The sequence below is a fragment of the Cheilinus undulatus genome, linkage group 14 (assembly GCF_018320785.1).
Source record: "Cheilinus undulatus linkage group 14, ASM1832078v1, whole genome shotgun sequence".
Lineage (NCBI taxonomy): Eukaryota > Metazoa > Chordata > Actinopteri > Labriformes > Labridae > Cheilinus > Cheilinus undulatus.
In genome coordinates, this window is record NC_054878.1 from 19,563,864 (window position 1) to 19,588,813 (window position 24,950).

Here is a 24,950-nt window from a genome sequence, read left to right on the forward strand (position 1 = left end):
GGGATGTTGTCATTAGTGGGACTTCTTCAGGACATTTATGAGTGAGAATAGCTGCATCACACCACATCCAGAGTTCCCTGGGCTTCACCAGAGGACAAAAAAAAAAAAAAAAAAAAAAACCCACAAAATCAAGCTCAACTAGTTATTTCAGCTCAGTTTTTCACTTCAACAGCTGTCCCATCTGTGGCGCCATAAAGCTCAGCTTCCTTCAGCCACTCCTGTTTGAAGTGCTCACTGAAATCTATGGAGACTACTGACACTAATCACTAACAACCTCATAGAATCCAGTGTCAAAAATACCAAAATATCCCTTTAAGAACTGACGTAAAATCCACACTAAACCCTATGTCTAACTAGGTAGATTCTAACTAAGGCTTTTTTCTTTTTTGGTTGTACCTCAATGACTTAAGGTTCATCACAAAGCTTGTAATACAAAAATCATTCAAATGTGATATCAAAAGTTGATGTTTCCTTAAGTATCCACAAAAATCTGAGTGAACATAATTGTTCCTTTGACATCAGATGAAGCATTTAAAATCTGGCATAGGAAAAGGCTTGAAATGTTTTTTTATGATCTATTCTTTCATACCGTAAAATACCAAATAATCACCGGGTCCCAATTAACCGCTGGATCCCAATAACCGCCGGGTGTGGCAGTACATTTTGACAAATAAACGCTTGTTCCAAATAAACGCCGGAATTAATTTATTTAAAGTTCCAATATGTGACTGAGAAGAGATGAGAACCATATAGAATCAACACTCAACTCCCCGTCCATTCCTGTTCTTCTCTGTGTTTGGCTCATGGTTTGACTGTCCGAGCTCCGTAGCTCCGCCCCTCTCTTTACGTACCTCCTCGCAGATGAGGATATCCGCTGAATTGCATTCTGACGGTGGCAAAGTGCTCGTGGAGGGATTTTGCTCTGCTTTTCCACTGAAATCAATGGCCGAATCACAGGCACGAAATCACTTCATCTCATCATGAACAAATCCTACACAGGACTGAACACCGCCGTAATTCTGCCATTGAATCAACTTCTCACTGAACTGAGATATGGAAGCTACAGCAGCCAATAGGAACACTCCCTCTGACCTGAGCCTGATTGGCTGCGAGTACTAGCCTCCTCATTAGCTGGGTCACCCCCGTCCCTTGCTGGTTTTCTCAAGTGAGATAGCAGCGCCATGCCCCGGTGCAGCGAAAAAAATAAAAAGTACAACATTAACTTTAAACTGTCTGTCGTCAACTTTGTGTTCGTTTAGTTCCTTTACCAGTATTTAAAATGTTTAGAGAGTGTTGAGTTGATAGAAGAAGACAAAAGTATAACTATGGTACTGTAATCTCGTCTTAAAAATGTAAAGGTGATATTATCATACTGGTGTAAATAAATAGTTTGATTAAATTTACCATATTTTTCCAATTTTTGCTAAGCAAGATTTTTGTGAGAAAGGAATGAAACGCCTGTTCAAAATATCTGCCTGGTCCGCTCAGTGATTGAGACAAATAAACGCCCCGGCTATTATTTGGTATTTTACGGTAATCACTTTGGGCGAGGCCTTTGGTATCCCTAGCATTCATTTTTTAATTTTACAGGTTGGGCACTATTCACAGGGTCCTATTCCCTCATAAACCACCAGCCAATCTAACTGATAGAGATTCTCAAACACCAAGTTGAATCAAACCCTTTGTGTGCCATTTTTGGTATGTTCCCGGATTCAGTTAAATAAGGGTGTCCAAATGAACTATCTAACAAGTGGGTGGTTCTACTCATACACAATAGCTCTGATATCCATTATAGCATCTATATCTTTTAGATTGACATGACTTTTGTCTGTTGCCTGGAGTTATTTAAACACACTTCTCTTCTTCTTGTATGCGCCAACACATCTCACACTTTAAGAAGTTTTACTCACAACTCCATTGTGCCATATCCCATGTATTTACGTACAGTCAGACTGACACTGTGAGTGACTGCTTGTCATGAGTGGTAGAGTTGCCTTACAGATAAGTGGCTTTCATTATTGTTGTGGCTTTTAGATGACATATTTTGTCATCTAAAAGCCAATAAGACAAGCTCACTTTTTCTGCTTTGTGCCAAGGGAAAGTCTGTGTGTTATATTTGGGTCAGTACGGTAAATGATAGAGAGGCTGAAGTGCAGTGAGCAGGGCGCTGTTCAAGGTAAAAGGCGAAGCTGTTTGGCTAAGCTCAGACCTGTCTGGGCAAAACCAGTGAACCGGATACAGAGGAAAATGCAGCATATGTGGGAGTGCTTTTTTATGACTCTGCAACTATTTATCAAAGCACAGCCCACTGTTTCTCTAAATCCACCACATGCTGAACAGAGTTTGAAGAGAGTGACAGGTGCTAATCTTGACTGGTGGATGTGCAGAGTGCTGACACATGCAGGATAGATACAGGGCAAAGAGCAGATGGAGATCAAGATTTGGGCTCAGTCCTAATATTTTAAGATAAATATGTCAAAGCAATATGATTATGTGATAACTGAAGCCTATGTCTTTAACCTACAGGCAGTGTTATACCAATAACAACAGTGAAACTGAGTAGTGATGTTATAAATAACTTGAGGTTGTTTAATAGTACTTTATTGTTTAGCAGCTGAAACAAAGGCATGGGCAGAAAGTCATCCTTCATTTCTGAGAGATTCAAACCAGTAGTTTATAAATGTTTTCCCAAGACACACCTAAGAACAAGTCAAAATTTCAAGGCACATCACATTCATATGCATACAAAATAGCCTTGTGTGTTCCAGTATTGTTAGTTATTAAACAGGTGTAGTAATAAAGTATAGCTGCACACATTCCCATGGCACACCTAGATTTACCTCAAGGCACACCAGTGTGCTGCAGCACACCATTTGGAAACCACTGTAGTAATCTGTGCACTGTTGACACCAAACAGCTGCTAGAACCTTATGCTACATCACATCATGCAAGTTCTACCTCCTTTTAAACACCAACCCCATGACGACTGCATTTACTGAGTACTAAGAAGTAGGAGTCAGATTGAAGCTACAACTTTAGCCTATGTTGGAACTCAGCTGATACAATACCTTAAATGCAACCTGAGTGTTATGTTTCAAACTAGGTGATAGCTGATGCTACTTATAGCAGAACTGCAGGTTTCCACAATGGTTAAGGACTCGCTCTTCTGTATTTTAGAGTTGTTTGACCAAAACTGAATTTAAACAGCTTCATTTCTGAATTTCCATCATTTTGCAAAAAGCAATTTTACTGAAGCATTTTTTTGGACCACAGAGACTGACTAACTCTAACATGGGAATATTATATTAAGGGTATGAGCTGACTGAAAATGCAAGACAAGAAAGGAAAAAGAAAACCAACAAAAAGAAAGGCAAATACAAGTAAGAAAAGAAAAGAACATAAAACATCCTAGTGGCTGGACCTGACTCTGAGTCTTTTAGCTGTGTGGACACATATTGGATACTTTTGCTCAAAATTGATCCAAAGTGGGTTGCACACTGAAAGTAAGAATGCATGATATTGGATTTTCGAGATATGCCAGTATTTACACATTTAAGTTGAAACAGATGTGTAGATATAGTTTGGTCCTGCCTCAAACTCAATGAATAAATTCATTCATCCACCTGATATGCAGAAATGAGCATGTCTGCCAATATGAAAATTAACCTCTAAGGCTTATGATACTGATATCAACCTGACAATATTGCCCATCCACATTATTAGGTAATTGTGCCACTTGGGCTGGATTATGTGATGGGTCTAAACATTATCTCGCCTGCTCTCCTGCAGTGTGTGGTGTGTTGAGAGGGATTTCACCATTCCCAGTCTACTTGGAAAACAACCTGAGCTGCACTAATTTGAAACTGTAGATATCAAACATGGTCAGTAATTACATTTATAAATACTGAAGAGTGTGGGGGACATCATGAAGAGCAGAGCATGCTCTCTGTGTGTTGTAATGTGAAACAGGACAACAGCCAAACAGGAAGTGAGCTAACTCTAGGCAGCACATCAAACACAGGCATGGTGACGACTGTAGATGTGAAGCATACAGTTAGATGGATGTCAGAACTCAAGTGTTTTTACACGTCAAGGAGAGGAACTGGACCTTATGATTACTACCCCACAGAGGGTGTTAAGGTCATGTTTGGTCATTCTTTAGTTTTCTTATTTCTTTCTTGTTTTGATTATTTTTCTGTGTTAATTCTAACAACAAAACATATTTGAAGAGTATGTTTTTGATTCAGTTGAATTTTGAAGTTTTAATACCAGAACCTTTAACAGGTCAATAATAATTTCTGTAAACTTTCTGTATACACTAAGGGCCCTGATGACCAAAACTGACCCATTGAAACCCATTGAAACCACAAGTTCTGATCCTCCAGCCACTGATGTTGAAAAACATGCATTTTATGATATTAGGCTTCCATTCTGCAATCATTGCTTCAAATTTGCTGTTTCTCCTGTTTGTCAGCCATTTTCCCTTATTTTGCCAGTGGGGAAATTGCATGCCTTTTGAATGGTTTCCTAAAGGGCACTATTCTGGCAATTTATTGAAATACTGAAATAAAAGCAATGGAAAGAACTGAAGTTATTGCTCTTTATCAACATATTCAAGGCTGTGATAATCCATTTAAAGGAAAATAAATATAACTAATTTTTATGTGTTTTTTTACATGACAAAAATCTGAGTTTTATTCAGTTAACTGACATTTAAAGGCTTTAATTCCCAATTGATTGATCACTATTTGATATTCATGGTCAGGTCTGATCTTGATTAAAATAAAATGCAAAAAGTGGATTTTTTTAAATGTATATATTTTGAATTGCTGTTTATGTATGATGTCCAGTTTTCACCAATTCCACCCTATGTTAACAATGCTTTAAAATCGTAGAATTAAAGAAAATAATGATGCATGAAAATCATAGTTATTGCTCATTTTTAACATATTCAAGGCTGTTATAATCCCCTAAAAGTAAAATAAATTTGCATGAAGTATACGAACAATATTTCTTTTTGTTTCAATTAAAACCCAAGGTATCTTAAACTTCCATTAAAGGGGTTAAATTCTAAAAAAAAAAAAAAAAAAAATCAATATTTGATATTCATGATCAGGTCTGACCTTGTTTAACAAAAGATGCAAAAAAAATGTTTTAATGTTTTTTTTTTTACTGCTATTAAAATAAGCCCTCTAGCGTAACAGTTTATTAAAATCTTAAAAAAATAAAGAGAATAATTGTGCATTAAAATCAAAGTTGTTGCTCATTATTAACATAATCAAGGCTGACATTTATAGGGCTTAATTCCTAAAAATGTATAAATATTTATGACCTGGTTTGATATTTATTAAAAATGAATGCAAAAGAAGCTGGAAAAACGGTTAATGTATTATTTTCATTGTTATTGATGGATCCTGCCATTTTCTGCCACTTACACTCTGATTGTAACACTTTTTTTGACAGCATCTGAAGGCTGCTGCAGTGGACAGACCTTGAGCAAACAGCGTGCCACATTAAGCACTTATTCTCCATGGTTGTGTTTAACAGAGTGAGATTTTGAGTTTCTGAATGTCAAAACTCTGGCTGTTGTCTAATTAATCTGTTAGTTTGTGCTGTGATGTTCATGTCACTGGTTACAACCTTAAACTTCCTATAAATTAAGACTTCAGATAATCATTAACAGACAGTCTGTGGAATAATACAATAGCGTTTTTGAGTCAACAAAAAGTACCTGAGCTTTGACAGAAGTTTCCCATTCTGAAACTTTTTTCTTTGTGAATGCAAAGGTTAAAAAAAGACACTGAACTCCCTAAAAAAAGTGTGTTTGAAGGCACTGAACTATGAATGTTTAATAGTTTTCAGTGAGTTATTAAACATTGTGGAAGCATTAGATTGTGCATCAGAAGAGTCAGATGAAGTAAGATTAATTTTAAACAACTTTTTGTTTCATGATTGAATGTAAAAATGAGTCTGGCGCCCTTGGCTGTTTTGTGCTGTCTCAATAGTGGGACTCCGTGTAATCACTTTTTCAAATTGACTCCGCCCCCTCCTCCTCTATCATTCTCCATCTTCTCCTGAGTGGGTGTGCATACACAGATACTGGGCGCTTCCCCTCCCTCCCTCTCCTCTCCTGTCTTCCCATCCTCACCCTCTTCTCTCCTCTGTTGCTCTTAACGCCCCTTTGACTGCAATTTTTAAACTAGTGGAGTGTGCAGAGAGGGAATGAAACTGTAGGTTTTGTCACCCTTGAAGAAAAAATAACAGTAATTGTAGCTCCAGCAGGAGGGTTATGATGGGTCACATGTAGGGGAATGTCTAACAGTGAATATACTAATGAATAGTGGGAAATGTAGCGCCTGGGGGACTAACCCACTCGCTTTAATGAAGGGGTAGCAGAGGGATCAAGAATGTCGAAACCTCCATTTAATCCATGTAACAAACAAAGCAGAATACCTAACCAGAGGACACGGTGCTGCTGTGTGTCCTTAAAGAGATAGCAGAAAGAGGAGTGTTTAGATTCAGTATGCAGGCATGTGTTCTGATAAATATTCATTGATTTATTAAAACGTAGCTGGGAGCATTTTGGAGTGGTGACCTTGAGAGGTGCAGAATGTGCTGCTTTTACTCAGGTAATGGAGGTAGCATAGACCGAGGTGGAGTGTGGGTGGATGGACCGAGGGGAAGGAAGAGGGCAGCGAAGCTGCGAGGCAGAGCGAGAGAGATAGAAAGTGAGAGGTGGAGACGAAGAAGTGGCAGAGTGGGAAAGCCAAGGAAAGGGGGCCAGGTTACCGGCACTCCTGACTCTTCTCCTTATGGGCATGCTGATTTAAATGAAGGTAGATGCCGGCACTAGACACCAACGCCCCCGTCCAATGTGAGCTAAAGTGAATGTTTTCACCCTGTGTGCCTGAGATAGAGAAGGATTTAAAGGAGGGAGAGGAGGTGTGCAGGTAAGAAAGTCTCCTACGGGGGATTGGGATAATGATGTTGGTGATTAGGATGTTTGTTATTATGTTGGCAATGTTTGCCTGAACACTCACCAAAATACAGCCCCATATAAATAAATACACCACAATACACAAAAGCACAATGCAGCACAGCAGACAATGATTAAGTGTGGATTCTCAAGGCAGGAATAATACAGATTTGTATGGTTTTAACAAATAAATGGGACTAAACACAAAAGAATAGAAACACATAGAGCACAGATGCATGCATAAGTAATGATCAGAAAGCACAGAGCGTGCAAATGTGCTTAGATGCACACAAAAAGTACACATCACTCCCCCCAGAGTGCACAGTGTCCTGCAGAGGCTCTCAACATGTCACACAGTCTGTACCAGATTCCTAAAGGAGCGTCAAAGTCTTCATACTTCATTTAGTTTTACTCAAAGAGTATCTTTAAGAAAGAATGACATGTCTAGGGGCAGATCTCTGCAGGATGAACTGTTACTTTTTGTCTCCTCACTGTGCTCACAGACTGTGTTACTACAGAGAAGGAGACATGCTGAGCGAGAAGAGTAATACTTACTCAGGTGAGGGTTGATGGGAGCTGTGAAAAAGAAAAGCCAGGAACAGCCATTAGTACAGAATATCTCAGTACATGTAGAACATATGCTCAAGTGTTTACATGGCTGCGTTGAATACTTGTCTCTGACTGCTTAATCCCAGGGTTCTAAGGCACTCATTCCCAAAGTCTAGGAATGACCCAAACTATCTTTGAGTCACCAAATGGGTTTTCATAACTTCTTTTCTACCATATTTAATTGGACAATTATGTCTGCAGTACACATTATAGCCATAACAGGGGGGCTCCACCCTATAACACTCACCCTCTCCACCATAATAAAACACAAAACAAGGCTCTACCAGCCATGGGATGGCAAAAGAGCTAAAGTCACAGACGCAGTCATATTGTTTCAGACCAGACAGCCACTGAAGGTCCAAGGGGCCAAAAACACAAAGAAAACCAATATGATGGCAGTAAAGTGGCCCCTTCCAGGCTCATATGGAAAGTGCTAGATTAGGTCTGGAATGAACATACAAGCTAGCACTGGCCATCAGCTCAACCTACCAGCTGAGGACGGCGCAGAAGGCAGACCTGTTTCTCAACAATATATTGTTAAAATGAGGTAGAATATACTTAATATGTGCTTTATTAAGTAGGGAAACACGCATTAATAGTCAGCAGTCAGCACCAAAATTAGAAGTCAACTAAACTTTTTAAAGTGTTTTTTTTTTCAGTTTCAGCCCAGAACGCCAGGCAAACATTCTGTCCAAACCGTAATGCAGGTAATGGATACTGCCTCGCAACTAAGGATGTTCCCTGGCAGTTATTTCCGTATTTGACCAATGCACATTTAGACTGCAGCTAACCAACTAAAGTGGATGCTAAAATGCTCAGAAAACACTTAAATTCGTTACAGACTCATTGTGTAAGTGGGTATATGATAAGGGGCTGATATGCTGATTAAAGTGTTGCTAAAACTTGTTGCTTACTTTTTGTCATGATCCCATCTGGCAAAGTGCAGGTAGAAAATTCTAGCAGGAAAGCAGCAGCCATCAGCTGAAGCTACAGCGGCTACAAGTGGTGATGTGCAGTTTTTGGTGTCTGCCAAGCTTAGTGTCTTGTCTGATGGCCAAAAAGCATGATTTTAGTCCAAGTACTTTCTTCCACTTGACCATGGAGTCTCCCACAAGCCTTTTGGTAAACTCTAGTGGAGATCTAATCAGTTTTCTCCAACAGTGGGTTTCTCTTTGCCACTCACTCATGTAGCTTTGACTGTTAAAGAACCCGGGCAACAGCTGTTGTATGCAGAGTCTCTCCCATCTCAGCTGCTGAAGCTTGTAACCCTAAACAGATTTACACATGTGCCACATTCCTTTCCATTCTTGATGGTGGATTTAAATGACCTCTGGGGTATGTTCATTACATTGGAAATTCTTTTATCTATCCCCTGATTTATACTTTTCTCTGAGTTACTTGGAGTGTTCCTTTTTCTTCATGGTGTAATGGTAGCCAGGCATACTGATTAACCAGAGACGGCACCTTCCAGACACAGGTGTCTTTATACTACAATCACTTGAGACACATTCATTGCACTCAGGTGATCTAGAGACTACTAGTGCCAAATGGCTGGACCTCTGCTAAAACAGTCACTTTAAAGGAGTTGAATATTTATGCAGGCACTTATTTTACATTACATACCTTTTATTGACATTACTTTATAGAACAATGACAGTTCTTTTTCTTTTTAAATTTTAAGACACTGAGCTGCACTTGCTCATAAATCATGTGCTGGCTGCATACATCTCTACTTGCTACCGTAATGCTCTTTAACCTTAAACAACCTGCTGACTGTAAATGATCTCTTTTATAATGCACACAGTTGAAAACACATTGTCACACTTTAAAACTGTTTGTTTTGTGTGCTATAGTAAGACAGAAAACAACACGAGCATCCGCACAAAAGCTGTTCTATTAACCTTTCATCCTTCTGTCTTTTAATGTTTAGGTACAGAGCTAATAAAAGTCTACATATATAACACTCAGTGTTGTTCTGTCATAAACAAAATGAAAGAGGCCCATGGGTAGGCTGGAAATATCGTGCTGGGATATTAAAACACTGCAAGCATATTAAAGTGTGTCTTCAAGTGCTGTGTGTTCACAGTGTACAAACACAAAGTAGCTAAACAGGAAGCAATCTACTGAGACACACAGTGTGAGGATAATTGAGCAGACAGGAAGAGAGATGTCTGGGATTTGGAGTGTAAAAGGTGACAGCAGTGGCTTTCTGCCTGTTATCAAATGTAAAAGGCAGAGGGATTAGGAGGACCAGGCTGACCACATTAATAAGCTTATAGCCACACTGCTTATCATTATTGCCATTTACCAGCATTGCTGATGTTCACATTCAAGGTGACTTATATTTAGAGCCCTAAGCCAATTTCACACTTCCATTTAGATGCCAATAAATCATAGAAATGAGTAATAATCACAAGTAGTCTTCGGCTAATCACTTTCCTGTAACATCTTTGCTTCTGTGTGTTTTTTCATCCTTGCCATAATGGAAACTTTCACATCAAACACTCACTACTTGTGTCCAGTTAAATGCACACAGAGCTTGTTTTGCATTCTGTCCAGAGAGGCACGGTTCAGTGCTCCTCTCATTGATAATTTAAGAGGGCTATCGCTGCAGCAAACACTGAAAGGTCAAGGGTATCACACGGAGTCGCAACGAGCCAGTTAGTCGGCACTTCACTTTTTGCAGAGTAAATACCATTTAACCTGTCAAGAAGATTCATGGGCATTTTAATGATCGATTGCTGACCGGCTGAATAGATGCGATACATCAGCTTTACCACAAAACTACGTCGTGGCGTGATTTATGAAACCTTGCTGTTCATGGGGGGAATTGATTTTAATCCAACCAATTAAAGTGAGTAATAACAAATCATTCGTACTAAGGAAAACATGTACTGAGGAGCGGGGAGCGGGTGCAATGCCTCTTTTGAAGAGCAGAAACTCGAGTAGTGATTTCTGTTTACGGCTGCATGGTGCATGGAAATGTATGTTCACTTACAGACTGCAGAGGAAAGAAATAAGCAGAAACACCCAGAGAGAAAGAGAGAGGAAGAGTGAACTACACTTTGCATTTCCAATTGAATCATATAAAAAAATTCAGCGAACTGCAACTGCAGCTAAAACCTCAGCATAAAGGAAGCACAAAGTGGAAAGAACAGGCTCAGCTCTCTCAAATAAAGCTTAAAGGGGAAATTTTTGGATTTTTCAACCAAGTGGGTATTACTATAATGTAGATATTATATGTGAATGCACAATACTTAACACCACTCAGTGTTCACTGCAAAGAAAGCACCCTGATCTGTCTCAGCAAAACACTACCGCCACCAGTTTCTAGATGCTGCTTGAACTATAACATGTGCCTGTGCACTTTGCCTAGAGAGTCCCCCATCACACCCCATGCCAGCTGCTGACAAGACACTTTGAAAGACGACTGAGGAAGGAGCGACTCCTGAAGCTCACTGCAGAATCATAGAAAGCCACTCAGGTGTGAACTTATTTCTTTCCTACACCTATTTGGAGGACAGATGTGCATGTTAATGTTGGTTACGTGTTGGATGCCACAGGGTTTGGTACTTGAACCATGTTTGTTCATTTTTTGTGTATAAACAATTTAGGTTTGATAAAAAAAAAACCATGAGGTGTATTTTATTTGCTGATGACAAAACAATATTTTGTAGTTGGGAACATTTGAAACTTCTGGATACAGAGGAGAAATACAGTAAAAATGGTTTGATGATAATAAATTTACTCAACCTTGGTAAAACAAAATATATGATTTTTGGAAATCCTGTATCAGACCTAGATCAGAATAAATAAAGTTAGACGTCACATATTTTACCCCTTAAAGACAAGTTTATATTGTTTTAGAGGTCCCCAAAACATGTCTGTGAAGTTTGTTGCTGAAAAAACACTCCAGTATTGGATTTAGTCTAAACACCCCTCTGTTTTAGCCCTTGTCACAACAAGCTGTTTCTCTTGCTGTAGTTTTGAACGTTAATGAGCTGTCTGACTCTGCCCTGACTACCCCCCCTCTCAGGAAATGTATGTGGCTTAATGCAGTGTTTCCCAACCATTTTTCCTTGAAACTCCCATACATGTACCTAAGAAAAGTGGAGCCACCCTTAGGACCCAAGAGAGAAGAAAAAGTGACACACTGCCACCAAAAATCAACATAGATTTACTTGTTTCACTATTAAAACCCTAAAAAAAGCCTATGCATGCTTTTCTTATCTAAAGACCTTTGTATAAACTACTAAATAACTGCTTTCTCATGGTTTTAGTCAATATTTGCAAATCCAATTTTGGCAGCCTCAAAGCACACAAAGCATCATGCCCTCCCTCACAGCTGCCAGCTGAGAGGAGAAGGTAGATGAGGAAAACAAGAACTATGGACTTTTGTTTTGAAGGATATGTCAAAAATACCACATTTTCCTATTGATTTAACTTGGCTTTAGCACCGTGTTAACATTCAGCCTGGCTGTCTCCGCTTCTTTAATTCATCATGGACTTAAAACCAGGGAGTCATGAGTGAAAACAAATTTAAACAATTGTTTAGACCAGTGGTTCTCGACCGATCTAGCTTTAGCACCCATCGCCACCTCCTTAATGATAAATCACAACCAGAACTTCTCCATTTGTCCAATCATACCCAAATGTTTTAATCAGAATTGGGCCAGTTTAGACCTGAAATGGAACCATAACTGTGACAGAATAAAGAAATGGAGACACATCCTTCAAAATAAAAGCATATCATAAGCTTTTTGACACATCTATTTTTCCAAGCACACATCTGAGGCCCGCTGAAAATGGCTTCATAAACCACATACCCAACCCACCAGTTGAGAAGTAATGGTTTAGGCGGTTGTAATCAGCATTGCCACAGTTCGTATTAAAGTAGCAGGCACAGCAGGCTGACAGACTCCTTCATGTTGCTGTCAGAGAGGAGAGATCAAACCTTTGACCTCATTACTGTGCTTTACATTACTCACAAAGACACAAACAGTTGTTCTAAATTATACACAAGACTTTATTATTCTCTTTGTCTGAAAAAGAGCTACAATAAGTCTATTTTTGCTGATAACTGTTGTAAATAAAGCCTCCTCTGATGTCTGCATCATGCTCTTTTCCTAATTGTCCTTATATACTTAAGCAAAGCTACTGCCTTGTGCCAACAAAGGTGCTTGGAACAATTTGTCCACACCAGTGGAAAGTTATGTCTGACCTGGACACACTCTAGTTCTTTCATGCAACAAATTCAAAGTAGTAAGCATCTCTCCAAGCCTCATAAGATGGGTTGATTTTAACCATGATGTCATTTTTGCATTCCTCTTCCATGGACTCCAGACAGGCGAGTGTTGTGCATGCATGAAAAGGGACATTTGTTTATCTGTCCTCCCATTATGTAGATACTGGTAATTGAGGAATGTGTTGTAAAGCAAGTATTGAGGTCACTGTTTTATTAGTGAAGGCACTCTGAATGTTGAAGTTGGCAACAAAAGTGTAATTAACCTTTATTATTGCATTAAATACAAATGCAATCTAATCACACTACCCCCCTGACACTGATCCCAACACTTGATGCTTCCTACTGCAGTACTGCAGAAAAAAAGGACATCATCAGGGCTGTAGTAAAAAAATTCAATGACAACTTGCAGCCTCGGGGCGATGAAACTTCTGCTGAGTTTTCAAATAAAACTCTGCTCTGAAGCTTCAAGTCAACCTCACGTTTTCTGCATCTCTGTTCAATCTCTTCTCTTGTGCCTTACTCTTCCTCCCTCTTTCTTTCTTAGACTTTGGATATGAAAATTAGTCTACTTGTCCTATTTTTTCTTTTTCCAACCTGCAACCTCCCAAGGCTGACTCATAGTGCCTGGGTCCAGATGAATGTGTCTGCTGAAGCAGCGTCTCTGCCCCCACTGTGGAAATCAAGCTAAACACAGAGCAGGCCTACAGGCTACTTTACTGCTGCTGTGAGTGCACATAATGTCTCGAAAACAGAGAATTTCTATTCAAATCTGGATGACTCTGTTGTATAAGGCAAAACGAACAAGGATGAAGACATTGAGATTAATTTTGTTGAATTAACTGTAATCACACAACAGGTAGTGCTGTTGTACTGAATACAAGCACTGCTTTCAGTCTGTTACTGATATTAATGGCTGTGCTGATATACAGAACATTAGAACTAGACTGAGTGCGATATTGGTGTTACATCAGCGTCAGTAACACCAGTAATAGCTGCTGCCATACTTTGTTCCATAACTTGTCTTCACTATTGTAAGAAAGGAAGGCAGATTTTAGACAGGTCTGTTCAGGCAGATATATTATATATATATATATATACACACACACACACACACACACACACACACACACACACCCACCCCTACATACATACATACATATATATAAGTTTTACCACAACTTCCTCCTGTAATCCTCCTGCGTGGATGTTTACGTCCATTAGGTGAAAGGGTTATAGGCGGGCCAAACGCAGCCAACAGTGATCAGTGAGGAGACAGACCCAGGTCTGCTTCATGGCAAATTTCGATTTAAAAAGCTGCCTAATGGAAGTCTGGATGAAACAAAAGTTGTGTGCACATACTGCGGTGATGAACTGTCTTTACTCCGAAGCACAACGAGTCTGAAGTACCAATACCGGGCAAAACGGATCTTTGCTAATGTTAGCAAAGATGCTAACAACAACATGGGATCAAGCAATGATAGCTAATGTTGCTAATGATAGCAAAGACACTAACAACAACACGAGATCAAGCCATAACGGCAAGCTACACCGACACAGTCCAGCAGACCTGGATTTGTCCCCAAAACGACATCTAAGCTAACTAATGCGATCGCTAATGGGTCGCCAAAGACTGCAGACCATCGACATCACTGACGACAAGGGGCTTCAAGACATCACCTGGGTCGCCTCGGATGACCCATACCACAGAACACCTAAGAGAACTACTACCACAAGAATCTGTGAACTGCATGACAGCTAAAAAGGCAACTAAAGAGGGGCAGCTGGCTCAAGCTACATTTATTACACTGGTGAGAGACCACTGGACATCAGTAAGCAACTTCAGCTACCTCGGGGTAACAGCACACCTGATTAATCACTTTACAACAGAAGTGATTTTGTACCTGATGTGTTTGTCTTCTGGGCTTGTTTGCAGTTTATACACTCTGATTCAAAAGCCACAAATAAGTTTACAAACTCAAGCTTGTTTAATATTTCTTCATTTAAACACCATACTTGTACTAATTTATCTAAAACAAAAATACAAATAAATGGTAGCGTTTTATATGTTAATTTAAATATAATTATAATACTACTACTACTAATTTTTTTTTTTAGTAGAAAGAGCTTTCAAAGGGCTGAAAATGAAAATAAACTTTTGATAATAAAAATGCTTAAAAATAAAAAAATTAATAAAACTAAAGAAATGCTGTGATTAATCATGATCAATCACCACATAGTGATGTGATTAACTTGATTATTTTTTTAATCAATTGACAGCACTAATATATGTATGTATATATATATATATATTTATATGTAGCTATACATACATATATATATATATATTTATATATATATACTACTTGCGCTTGCTCTACTTTGAATTTGTTGCATACTACACAAGCACATATAACTTTTCTTTTTCTTTTTGCATGCATTATTCATCAGCTAATATTGTTTTCATGCATTGCTTCATAAATGCTATAGCTCTCTGAATTTTTTTTGTGGATGGAAATATAAGTGGATCTTCAAAAGTCTGAAAGATGTGCTTTGTTGAAGCAGAAATGTGAAAGCTGCTGGGCAAAATACAAAAGCAAAAAGAGCTCAAATTGTTAAGAAGCTGCAGTGCTGTGCTGTCCCTTAGAGCTACAAAATACTCAAGTAATGATCAAGGATGGAGTGTGAGTTTGACGATTCTCTAGATAAACACTAATTATTGCATGAATAGAAGTGGTGTGGTCAGTGCAACCATTTGAAATCTTTTATTGTGACAGGTCATTTCCTCACCCTACACATGAGATGCATATGTGATGCTGTAGTTCTTTTGCAATAGAGAGGACAAAACAAGCAGCTGCTTGACGCATGACACGTGCCTTCCATCCAAATCGACTAATTTTGATTGAAACACAAAGTGAGCTCAGTGACCGCCGAAGGACACCAAGCCTGTTACGAATACAAACACTGACTTCATCTTGGCAGGAATCTCTGCCCACTGGCTTGTGCTTTTATTATAAAGCAGCAGACAATTCCAGGGATGCAGCCAAGTGTCCTGATAGACAACAGCAGCTTCTTCTTCTTCTTTTTCTTTGTTCCTCCTGACCTCGTATAATCCAGCCTTTACAAGATTCCCATCCATCATGTTTAAAGGGTCTGAGTGGGTGCTATGAAGTTTGAGAAAGCTACAGAGCTCTGACCATCAGTTGTGATAACAACTGTATGGACAAATCCAATCCCCCTTATGTGTCCCTGATGAAAACAACAGGAGGGACATCGCACTATTATGTCCTTCAATCTGAGTGTTGCTCTGAAACAGAAGACATAACTGTCCTGGACTTGCTGTAACATAGAGGCCAATGGGCACATCCAAACACAGCCGCGTCCAATAGTTTCCAGTATTATCCTGCTCTTGCATCAGTGAGCCTGTGACACACTGATGCAAGCAAATAATTCCTGAACAGACTTCAACATGGATGAACTTTGTTTTTGCTCAAATAGTGAGTGGGACCAGATCAGCTGAGTGTGGTGAGTATGCAAAATCATTAAAGGACAATGCCAGTGTTAATCAAATATGAACACTGAAGGACGCTATATCAGCTATGGTAATATGTCACAAATATATACATATATTTAAGTTCAAGTTATCATATGAGCACAAATCTGCTTCCCTTATTTACAACTGCAAATATGCAGGCAGAAAGTGAAACGTTGGCACCCAATGATCTCCTCTTTGCAGAGCTAAACTGATCAATTACACTTTGAACATGCAATGTCAGGTGGCACTCATGGGAAGGCAGAAGGGTGGGGGTGTGGATTAGTTTGTTCTTGTTCTGTTGTTAACTTTGTTTTCCGATGAAAAGACATTTTCACCTGCTGACAAGGAATAAGTAAACTTCACAGGTACTGTCAGCTGGGACGTCAGGCCTTTAACAAACAAACAAACAAAAAAAAAAGCAGGTAAAATGTCCATGTGGTTACAAAAAGAAAGTGGAATGTTGCTACTTTCTAAAATAGAGACACCAAAATATTATCAAAATTGGGCTGTTAAAGGTTAGATTTACAACCAACTGTGATCAAATATGTACAAAAAAGGGGCAATGCAAAAGTAATTTCATCCCATGTCAAGTTGAAACCTCCAGTGTAGCTTTAGGAGCGCCATACAATAAAATCAGTAAGTTTAGACAAACAAGCTACACTAGTGCAGAAGGGTTTACAGGCAACATGCAGTACAAGATATGAAGTACTAAGTTGTTAAAAATGATATCAAATGCCACATGGCGGGCAGGACTTAGCTAGGAACTTTTGACTAGAATAAGTCATTGAAAAAAATTAACCCTCTGCCATGACTTCCTCACGAAGCGAAGCCAATGCTTTGCCTCAGTGTGTCTCCACCCCACCGGGGAGGGAGTAATCGGCGAAATTAGATTCTGGGAGTGATCTGGATCACTGTCTAGATCCAGGAATGTTTTTAAAGGATTCTTCACTATTGGGAGATAGGGCTAATGGTGGAGGTCTGCGCTCTTTGAGTGCTTTTCTAGTTTATTGATGATATTAATACATTTGTGTTGGATCAGTATATATTACTTCATTTTGGAGCTGGTCATGGTACTTTGGGTTCTGATTTCAAATCTTTTATTTATGTCACCCCTTGTCATCACTGTTTCGGCGCATTTTGCTACATTTGTTTCCACCTTCAACCCATTTTTGCCACTTTTAGACATTTTTTTTTTACCTTTAAACCTCTTTCACTACTCAAGTCAGACAAATTTGCTCATTTTTGCCACTTCTACCTGTTTTTCATACTTCTTCTCACCCATTTTTGATACTTTTTTCCTTTCTTAACCCATATTTGCCTCTCTGACATGCCAGATAGACTGTTTCATATATCAATTCCATGGATATATTTCACATTCATCTGGGAGAGCTTCCACTGAAAGTGCTTGGGAAAGGAAGGACTATCTCGTAAGGTGATTTGAGGACAGTCTGTCACATTCATGATGGGCCAATCGGAGAGACAAGACAGATGACACTGTATGCATGTGCATCTCTTGGGGTGACAGGCTACCTCTGCACTAGATTGTTAATGACAGAGATTCTCGGTTAATAAATTTGATGCAAAGGCCGGTTGGGAGATGTGCCAAAACATTTTCTCTGCCAAGACTTGCTTTTGATGTGGCTTTATGCTATTGTTTTAAAAGGAAATGTGGCCCAGTACAAATTAAAGTGCCCTTTTCTACAGCTACATTTGAGCTTATGGCTACCACGGCAGCACCGATTGGATACACTGGTGTTCTGTCAATTTCTTCTGCCTTGTTGAGAAATGCTACCCCAGGGCAATCACTACCCCTGAGATACTACTAAGACTGAAAAAATCAGTATAAAAATATACTCCTATATTACTATGCCAGTGAGGTGAGTAGTGGTTTAATTTAAGTAGATTTGCAGTGGGAGCATTATTTGATGGGGGCTACCCCTTGAGATCTTGAGTAAGATTTAATAACTGAAGCATAGAAATTTGGCTCCAAAATATGCTTACACACTTAGTGCTGTGATAACAACAATAAAAAAACCAAAGATTTCATAATACTGTTAAAAAATTCTGCTTTTCCGCACATGCGGAAAACAGGCAAAGTAGCAGATTTAATAGGTAGCAGAAACCGATAGAACACCGGTAGGCCCCACCCATACTGATGGCAAACTCATGCCGAAGCAGACCGAGAGAAGAGTCTGTCGTGAAAAACTTTCAGTGTTGCTCTCTGCCCTTGTTTTAAATAAGAAATGTTGTCCAGCTCTTACAAAACTGCCTGGTAGCTAAGTCCTGGATAATCACTCCACTAGCATCCACTGAATAAAACCATGAACACCCTAACTAACCCTTTCTCCCTGTAACTCTCACAAACTCATGCTGAAGTAGGTCTGCAGAGGAGCAAAAACATCTTTCCAATCATAAAAGCTTTTAGTGTTGTTTTTATTCTTAATTTCATGCAAAAATGCATTCCTGTTCTGGTAAAATATATGCTATGCTAGAGCTATGTATAATTGAGCTAATCGCTGCACTGGAGGCTCAGAGTCCAACTAAACCCAGTCCAAATAGTGTTCAGTTCAGCACAAATGTTGTGGAATGAAGCTTTTCGAGATGAACTTACATGATGAACGACAGAGAGACGGGCAAATCCCATAGCTTTGCAAGGTTACATATTTGCTGCACTTGGTAGTCCGGCTTCCTCCCAGTCTAAGGATATGCTAATTAGGTTAATTGGTGACTCTGAATTGGCAGTAGGTGTGAGTGTGAGCGTGCCTGGTTGTTTGTCTCTGTATGCCAGCCCTGCGATTGACTTGTGACTTGTTCATTTCCAGCAACCCTGAATGGGATATGTAGTGTATAAAAGCCTCCAAAGTCTTAACTTTATGCACATTCAAAATCTTCTTTACAACTCAGAAAACCAATGTTGCACTCTTGAGGCCCCCAAAAATTCCTCTGTTTAAAATGAAATATACAAATCACAATTACTGATGAGTATTAACATCCCAACTCTTCAGCTATGCCAGACAAAAGAAAACTATTAAATGTAAGATTTATTGGCTTTTGACTTTAGAACAGACATCTTACTCTTTATGACACAATGAGCCGCATAAAAATGGAAAATTAAGAAATAGCTGCAGTGTTTTACGTGCCACTGTGAGAGTTGACAGGAGGCTTAAACACTAAATCCTTCGTCTTGGAGGAACCAGGGAGGGAGAGAAGTGTTATGAGGAACATCAAACAGATGCTGAGTTTGTCACTGCAGCAAAATTTAAAAGAGTGTCTTTGGAGCTCGGTGACACCACCATCCTTCATCCTACAGCTGGGGACACTATAACCGCTTTTGTGTTTTCGAGCCAACTCAGAGAAAAGCTGCTACCATCGGCTTTCTGTGCATCAAAATGATCGCTGGGCCTATTGAGCAATGATGAGTACACCCCCCATACTTAGATTTCAGAGGCCTTCTGTTACAGCTGAACAATGGACTGTTAATGTTCACCTCAACAGATGACAAACAGGCTTATGGTCAATTGTTTTCTGGTTTGGTATTTGTTGTTTTAACTCACTTTTATGCCTTAGGGTAGACTGCTAACTATATTTATACAATATAAAGGCATCATTATTTTTTAAGATTAACTTTAATTTTAACTTTAATCGTAATTGTGAGCTGGAATATGTTGTGCAACTTTTCACCATGCATATAACAAATATTTCCCCACTTGTTAAACAAACTGTCCAATAAAATATGTTCATTCTCTGTTTGTCTTTTCCAATGTGCAAAGGCTTAGGATAAATCAAGGGTGGAAATGTTACACAAAGCCTCTGACAAGCTTGTGTCCTTGCAGTGAAATTAAAAATAAAAATGCCAGCTGTGCAGCTGAAAGAAAAGCTGTGTTTCTGTAGTATGTAAACAGCTTGTCTACCTTGCTCATCTTTTCTTGGTTGTTGCACAGGTGTACCATCAGTTTGAGTGACAAATTACTGAGCCAGAGAGACTCAAGAAAAAAATAAATGTTTACATTTTATACAACAGGCTAAATGTAAACAAAATCTACTGTTCTTAGTACGAATTGACCTTCCACTAATGTTCATACTTACTGTATAGTCAATGAAATGCAGTGGAGTTGCTTTTTATTTTCACATGTTTATTAACTCGCCTCAGCCCAGAGACTCCCACCTTAGATAAACTTGACTCTAAATTCTCCATGGGTGTGAATGGAAACATGACTGATTACTTGACCCTGTATGTAAGCCTTGTCACTGACTGGTAATGGGTCCAGGAAGCAGCCCAATGACCGCTAGGATTAGCTGAAGTTGCCTGTGACACCCAAAGAAAGCAGTGACCCATAAATTCCTCATAATCCGTGTCCTAGCCTTTGGGGTGTGTTCTGCAGTTTTGCTCTGACCTACAGGAACACAGAAAACTAGTTCACACTGCAATTGTGAGATAACAACATAACAACTGGGTCCAATGCGAGAGAAGCATGTCAATTTTGCCTTTCAAAGTTTATCTAAAGATTAATCTAATATTTTTCTGTACCATAGATGAGTACAAGGTAAGACATGTCCCCATCTTTGCTGTCTCTCTTCAGCTGGAAATAAGCCCCCCCCCCAAAAAAAAACACTTAACAAAATGGCATTGTGTTACCTACATGACCACATGACATGTGGTTAGGACTTAATTTTGATGTAGTCATGATCATTGTGTTGTATTTTGAAATTGGCTAGATGCTGTGCATTCTTGTTCCTTTCTGTATAAATCTGCTCTTTCTAGATGGATGCATTTTGGCATCAGGCTCTGTTAACAACACACTTGTAGGGGAGCAGGTGGCCTAGTGGTTAAAGGCGCTCCCCATGTATGTGGGCGGGCCGGGGTTGAATCCGGCCTGGGGCCCTTTACCGTATGTCTCTCCCCCACTCTTGACCCTGTTTCTGACTCTATCCACTATCCTCCTCTGTCTAATAAAGGCACAAAATGTCCAAAAACAAATCTTGAAAAAAAAAAAAAAAAAACACACACTTGTATGTATCTCCACCACAGTAGAGTGGAGCTCTTCTGTCACGTACCAGAAATGAATCAGAGCGTATGCTGTGGAAATGCAACGATATACCAAAAGGGAGTGATTTGCTCCAGAGTGCATGGCACGTTTAGAAAGTGGACGAAGTATGTAGAATTTGAGGGTAAGATGAATACTGGATGGATAGATGTTCATTGAGCTGTTACCACCATCCACATATACTGTATATCATAGTCTTCATTGCTGGGGTAATGCTTTACAAAGTAATCCGTAATCCATGGTGTATTAGACTGTAATGTTCCAGGTTATTGGCCATAAATCAGGCTTTACAGTGACAGAAGGGTCTACACATTCAAAGGCAGCCATGCTGTTGACATGTGTCATTTTTATAACTGACAGGTGGACCAAGATGTTAAAGGGCTATGATATTTGGTAATGCAAAAGTAATCTATCGCGTTAGTTTTCTGAGTAGGTAACGCAGTAATTTAACAAGTTAGTTTCAAAAGTAATGCTTCCCAACACATGGTATTCTTTGAAGTTTTGAGTTAATCTTGCAAAGCTGATGGAATCCATCTCTGTCATCTGGCAGACACATTTTGCAAAGCTTCGATGTGATAAGGTCGTGTCCAGTCAGAGAATGAACCTGACCAATTTTGGCACTTTTAAAGTACTTTTCGCCATTTTCTACCTATTTTTGCCCCATTTTGCCCCTTTCCCCATTTTCAACCCATATTTTCCACTTTTTCCCACCTAATGCCCAATTTTTGCCACTCTTTAACCATATTTAACCACTCATTTCTGCCATTTTTGCCACTTTCAACCCATTTTGCCAATCTATGCCTTTATTTTGAAAAGATTAAATCATTTTTCCCTTAAAGTTGTGTCAATTCCTTCCATTTTACTCTCTGTTATCCTGACGTTTGTCACATCATGGCTTTTTAATGAAATCTAACATAACTTTCCAAGTGGTTTAGTCAATTTGCCCCTCCTAACTGTTAAAATTAGAAAAATAAAAAGGTAATTCTGTTTTAAGAAAAGGGGTTTATGTTTAGAAGATGCCACAGCATAAATAAATAACAAAAAATATTTTTTTCTCTAAAAACACAGCTTAAGTTGAAACAGAAAAATAATTGACCTTTCTCTACTCCCAAAAAAGAAAAATCTATTCATATGGCCAGAGCTATAATAGACCATAATTTAGTAGTGTGGACTAATTATAATAAATTATAGCATTTCAAATACTTTCCTAATAAGAGGGTAGGGATGAGACAACAGATGAACATGGTCTGTATTTTCCACATGTCAGTCAAGACTTCATATGGGACACATTCTCTGAGCAGAGATGGATTGTGCTCAGACCTACATTATGCTGTGATAGTGACGCTGAGTTGTGCGTGGGAGAACAGAGCAGCCCTGGAGTGATAATTAGTCCGGTCTCTTGTTGGGCAGCCCATTCGCACATCACTATTGGCTCATTTCTTTCCTTCTTCTTTTTAACTTTGTTCCTTGGTACCTTCTCCCCCCTTCAATCCCAACTTGGCTGCCTCCGTCTCTTCTCCTGCGCCTCGCTCTGTCTTAATTAGCCTCGATTCCCTTCCCTTAACTTTGATTGGATTCTATTTGATTCAATTCAATCAGCTGAAATCAAGTCAAGGTTTTATGGAGGGGAGACCAGAGAGTATCCCAAACTGTGACAAAAATAAAGGCAAAGGAAGTTTAACTGTCTCTCTCATCCTCTCTTTCTGAATTCTCTTTTTTCAACAGCCATGATGTGCTGCAGCAAAACTGAATAATTCACAACTGCAGCAGCAGCACTCAGGAAGACCTCAGCAGTCTGTTCTACACAGGAAACAGTCTGCCGGTTTGTTTCTAAAGATGCACAACTCGAGTACCTGGGCATCTGTTCCCTGGCACTGCTGGCTCTACTGCAGATACTTTTGAGCTTCAGCCAGTGTGTCCTACAAGTGGCTGAAGAATCTACTTCCATTTTCAAGGTACCATTTCATGCAGTGGAAAAAAAAAAATGTGTGTTTACACATTCTCCCTAGCCTTAAAAGCCAAGTGCACTATTCAGAACTCATAATTTTCCATCTTTGCAATGTCCTACTAGCTGCTATTCAATTACCAAAGCCCTGATTCAAGCCTAACATCGACTGATAGAGGAAATATGACAGCAGTAAACATGTTTTGTCCCTCTGTTTTTGTGCTAGACGCAAAGAGGTTTTACTTTGTAAGAGAGGCCATGAGGAGGTTAGCAAAGGCCGAAAACCTTAGTAAATATTTGTTACATAAAATAGACAAAGCTATCTGTTATATAAGCATCCCAGTAGACAAGGCCTATGTTTCAGAAAGAAAACAATGATATGGAATAAAAAGTTTTGCTTATGAAGCCAAACATGACTCATCTATGACCCTCTCTGTTTTCTCCTCTACATGTTTGAGCCATGTGAGGCTCTGACGTCATCTCATGAACAACAAGTCAGCCTTTGCCCCAGTCTAGGGCCCGACCTGACTCAAGAGATAAAGGTCAGGAGGAAGTGATGATTATTCAGCTGATCTGCACTCAGTCAGACTGGCAAAGAAGCAAAGCAGGCTGATTCAAGCTGTCTCTGATGACTGAGTGTATTCGCTGCAATTCAAATCATTTTAATGAGTTCACTTTCTGCCGGTCCTTCCTCATACATATCATACATAAAACATCATCATCCTGATGAGACTAAACTTTTGATTTCAATCAGGGCTGATGAACATGTGTCATGCCCAAACTGGAGCTGGAGTTAATTTAAGAATATTTCAAAGATAGCTGAAGGATAACATTACCAGCTGTAGCAGTAATTCCTCCACCTGTGCATCCACATGTGTAAGCAGTAAACTGAAGTAAATCCAGGCTACATAGATTTTCTCTATTTTCCGAATCTGGAAGTGTTCGAACACCACGGGAAGAGCAGACTGGTCGTTGTTCTTCTGAGGATTAGCATAAAGCACTCACCGCTGTAAGTGACAATCCGGATGGTGGAGTCACCCTCTCCAAAGCGAGTGATGGGGGTGAGGCGAACCTTGTAGGGTTCAGGCTTTGTGAGCCCAGTGAGGTTGTGTGTCATAAGCTCTCCTTTGTTGATTGTTCCATCTACAGGGATCTCCTGCTCCCACCAGCGATCCAACCCCACCTGGTCAGGAACAGGAAAACAAGATGGTTAAATTATTAAAAATATGTTGTTCAGTTTGTGCATACAGTACACACACTAGAGCTGCATAAGAATTTAAATTCAATAGTTAACTATGATTAATGTCCCTTTGTCACATCTTGAAATTCCACTATTTTGGACTAAGTGTAAACCTCCTGACCTGGTTTTATTTTGAAAGAAAAGAGGGACACTCAGATAGACTGAACATTACTAAATATGTCCTGAGTGACTGTAGTATAAAGGCAACTGTGTCTGGAAGGTTCAGCCATTGGTTAATCGGTATTCCTGGCTACCATTACACCATGAATACACAAAAACACTCCAAGTAACTTAGAAAATAGTTATTGAAAAGCATAAGTCGAGACTGATACAAAAATTCCATGGCACTGAACATCTC

The 24,950-nt window shown here is 39.3% G+C and overlaps 1 protein-coding gene across 1 annotated transcript in view; it reads right to left on the bottom strand.

The window, feature by feature from the left end:
* The window catches only part of LOC121521302 (MAM domain-containing glycosylphosphatidylinositol anchor protein 2-like), a 326,586-nt gene that overhangs the window by 22,698 nt on the left and 278,938 nt on the right, over positions 1-24,950 (bottom strand). The window contains exons 12-13 of the mRNA XM_041805191.1: positions 24,358-24,535; positions 7,532-7,552 (exon numbers count right to left, since the gene is read on the bottom strand). Coding sequence (XP_041661125.1) covers positions 7,532-7,552; positions 24,358-24,535 — 199 coding nt within the window. The remainder of the gene's footprint in view (positions 1-7,531; positions 7,553-24,357; positions 24,536-24,950) is intronic.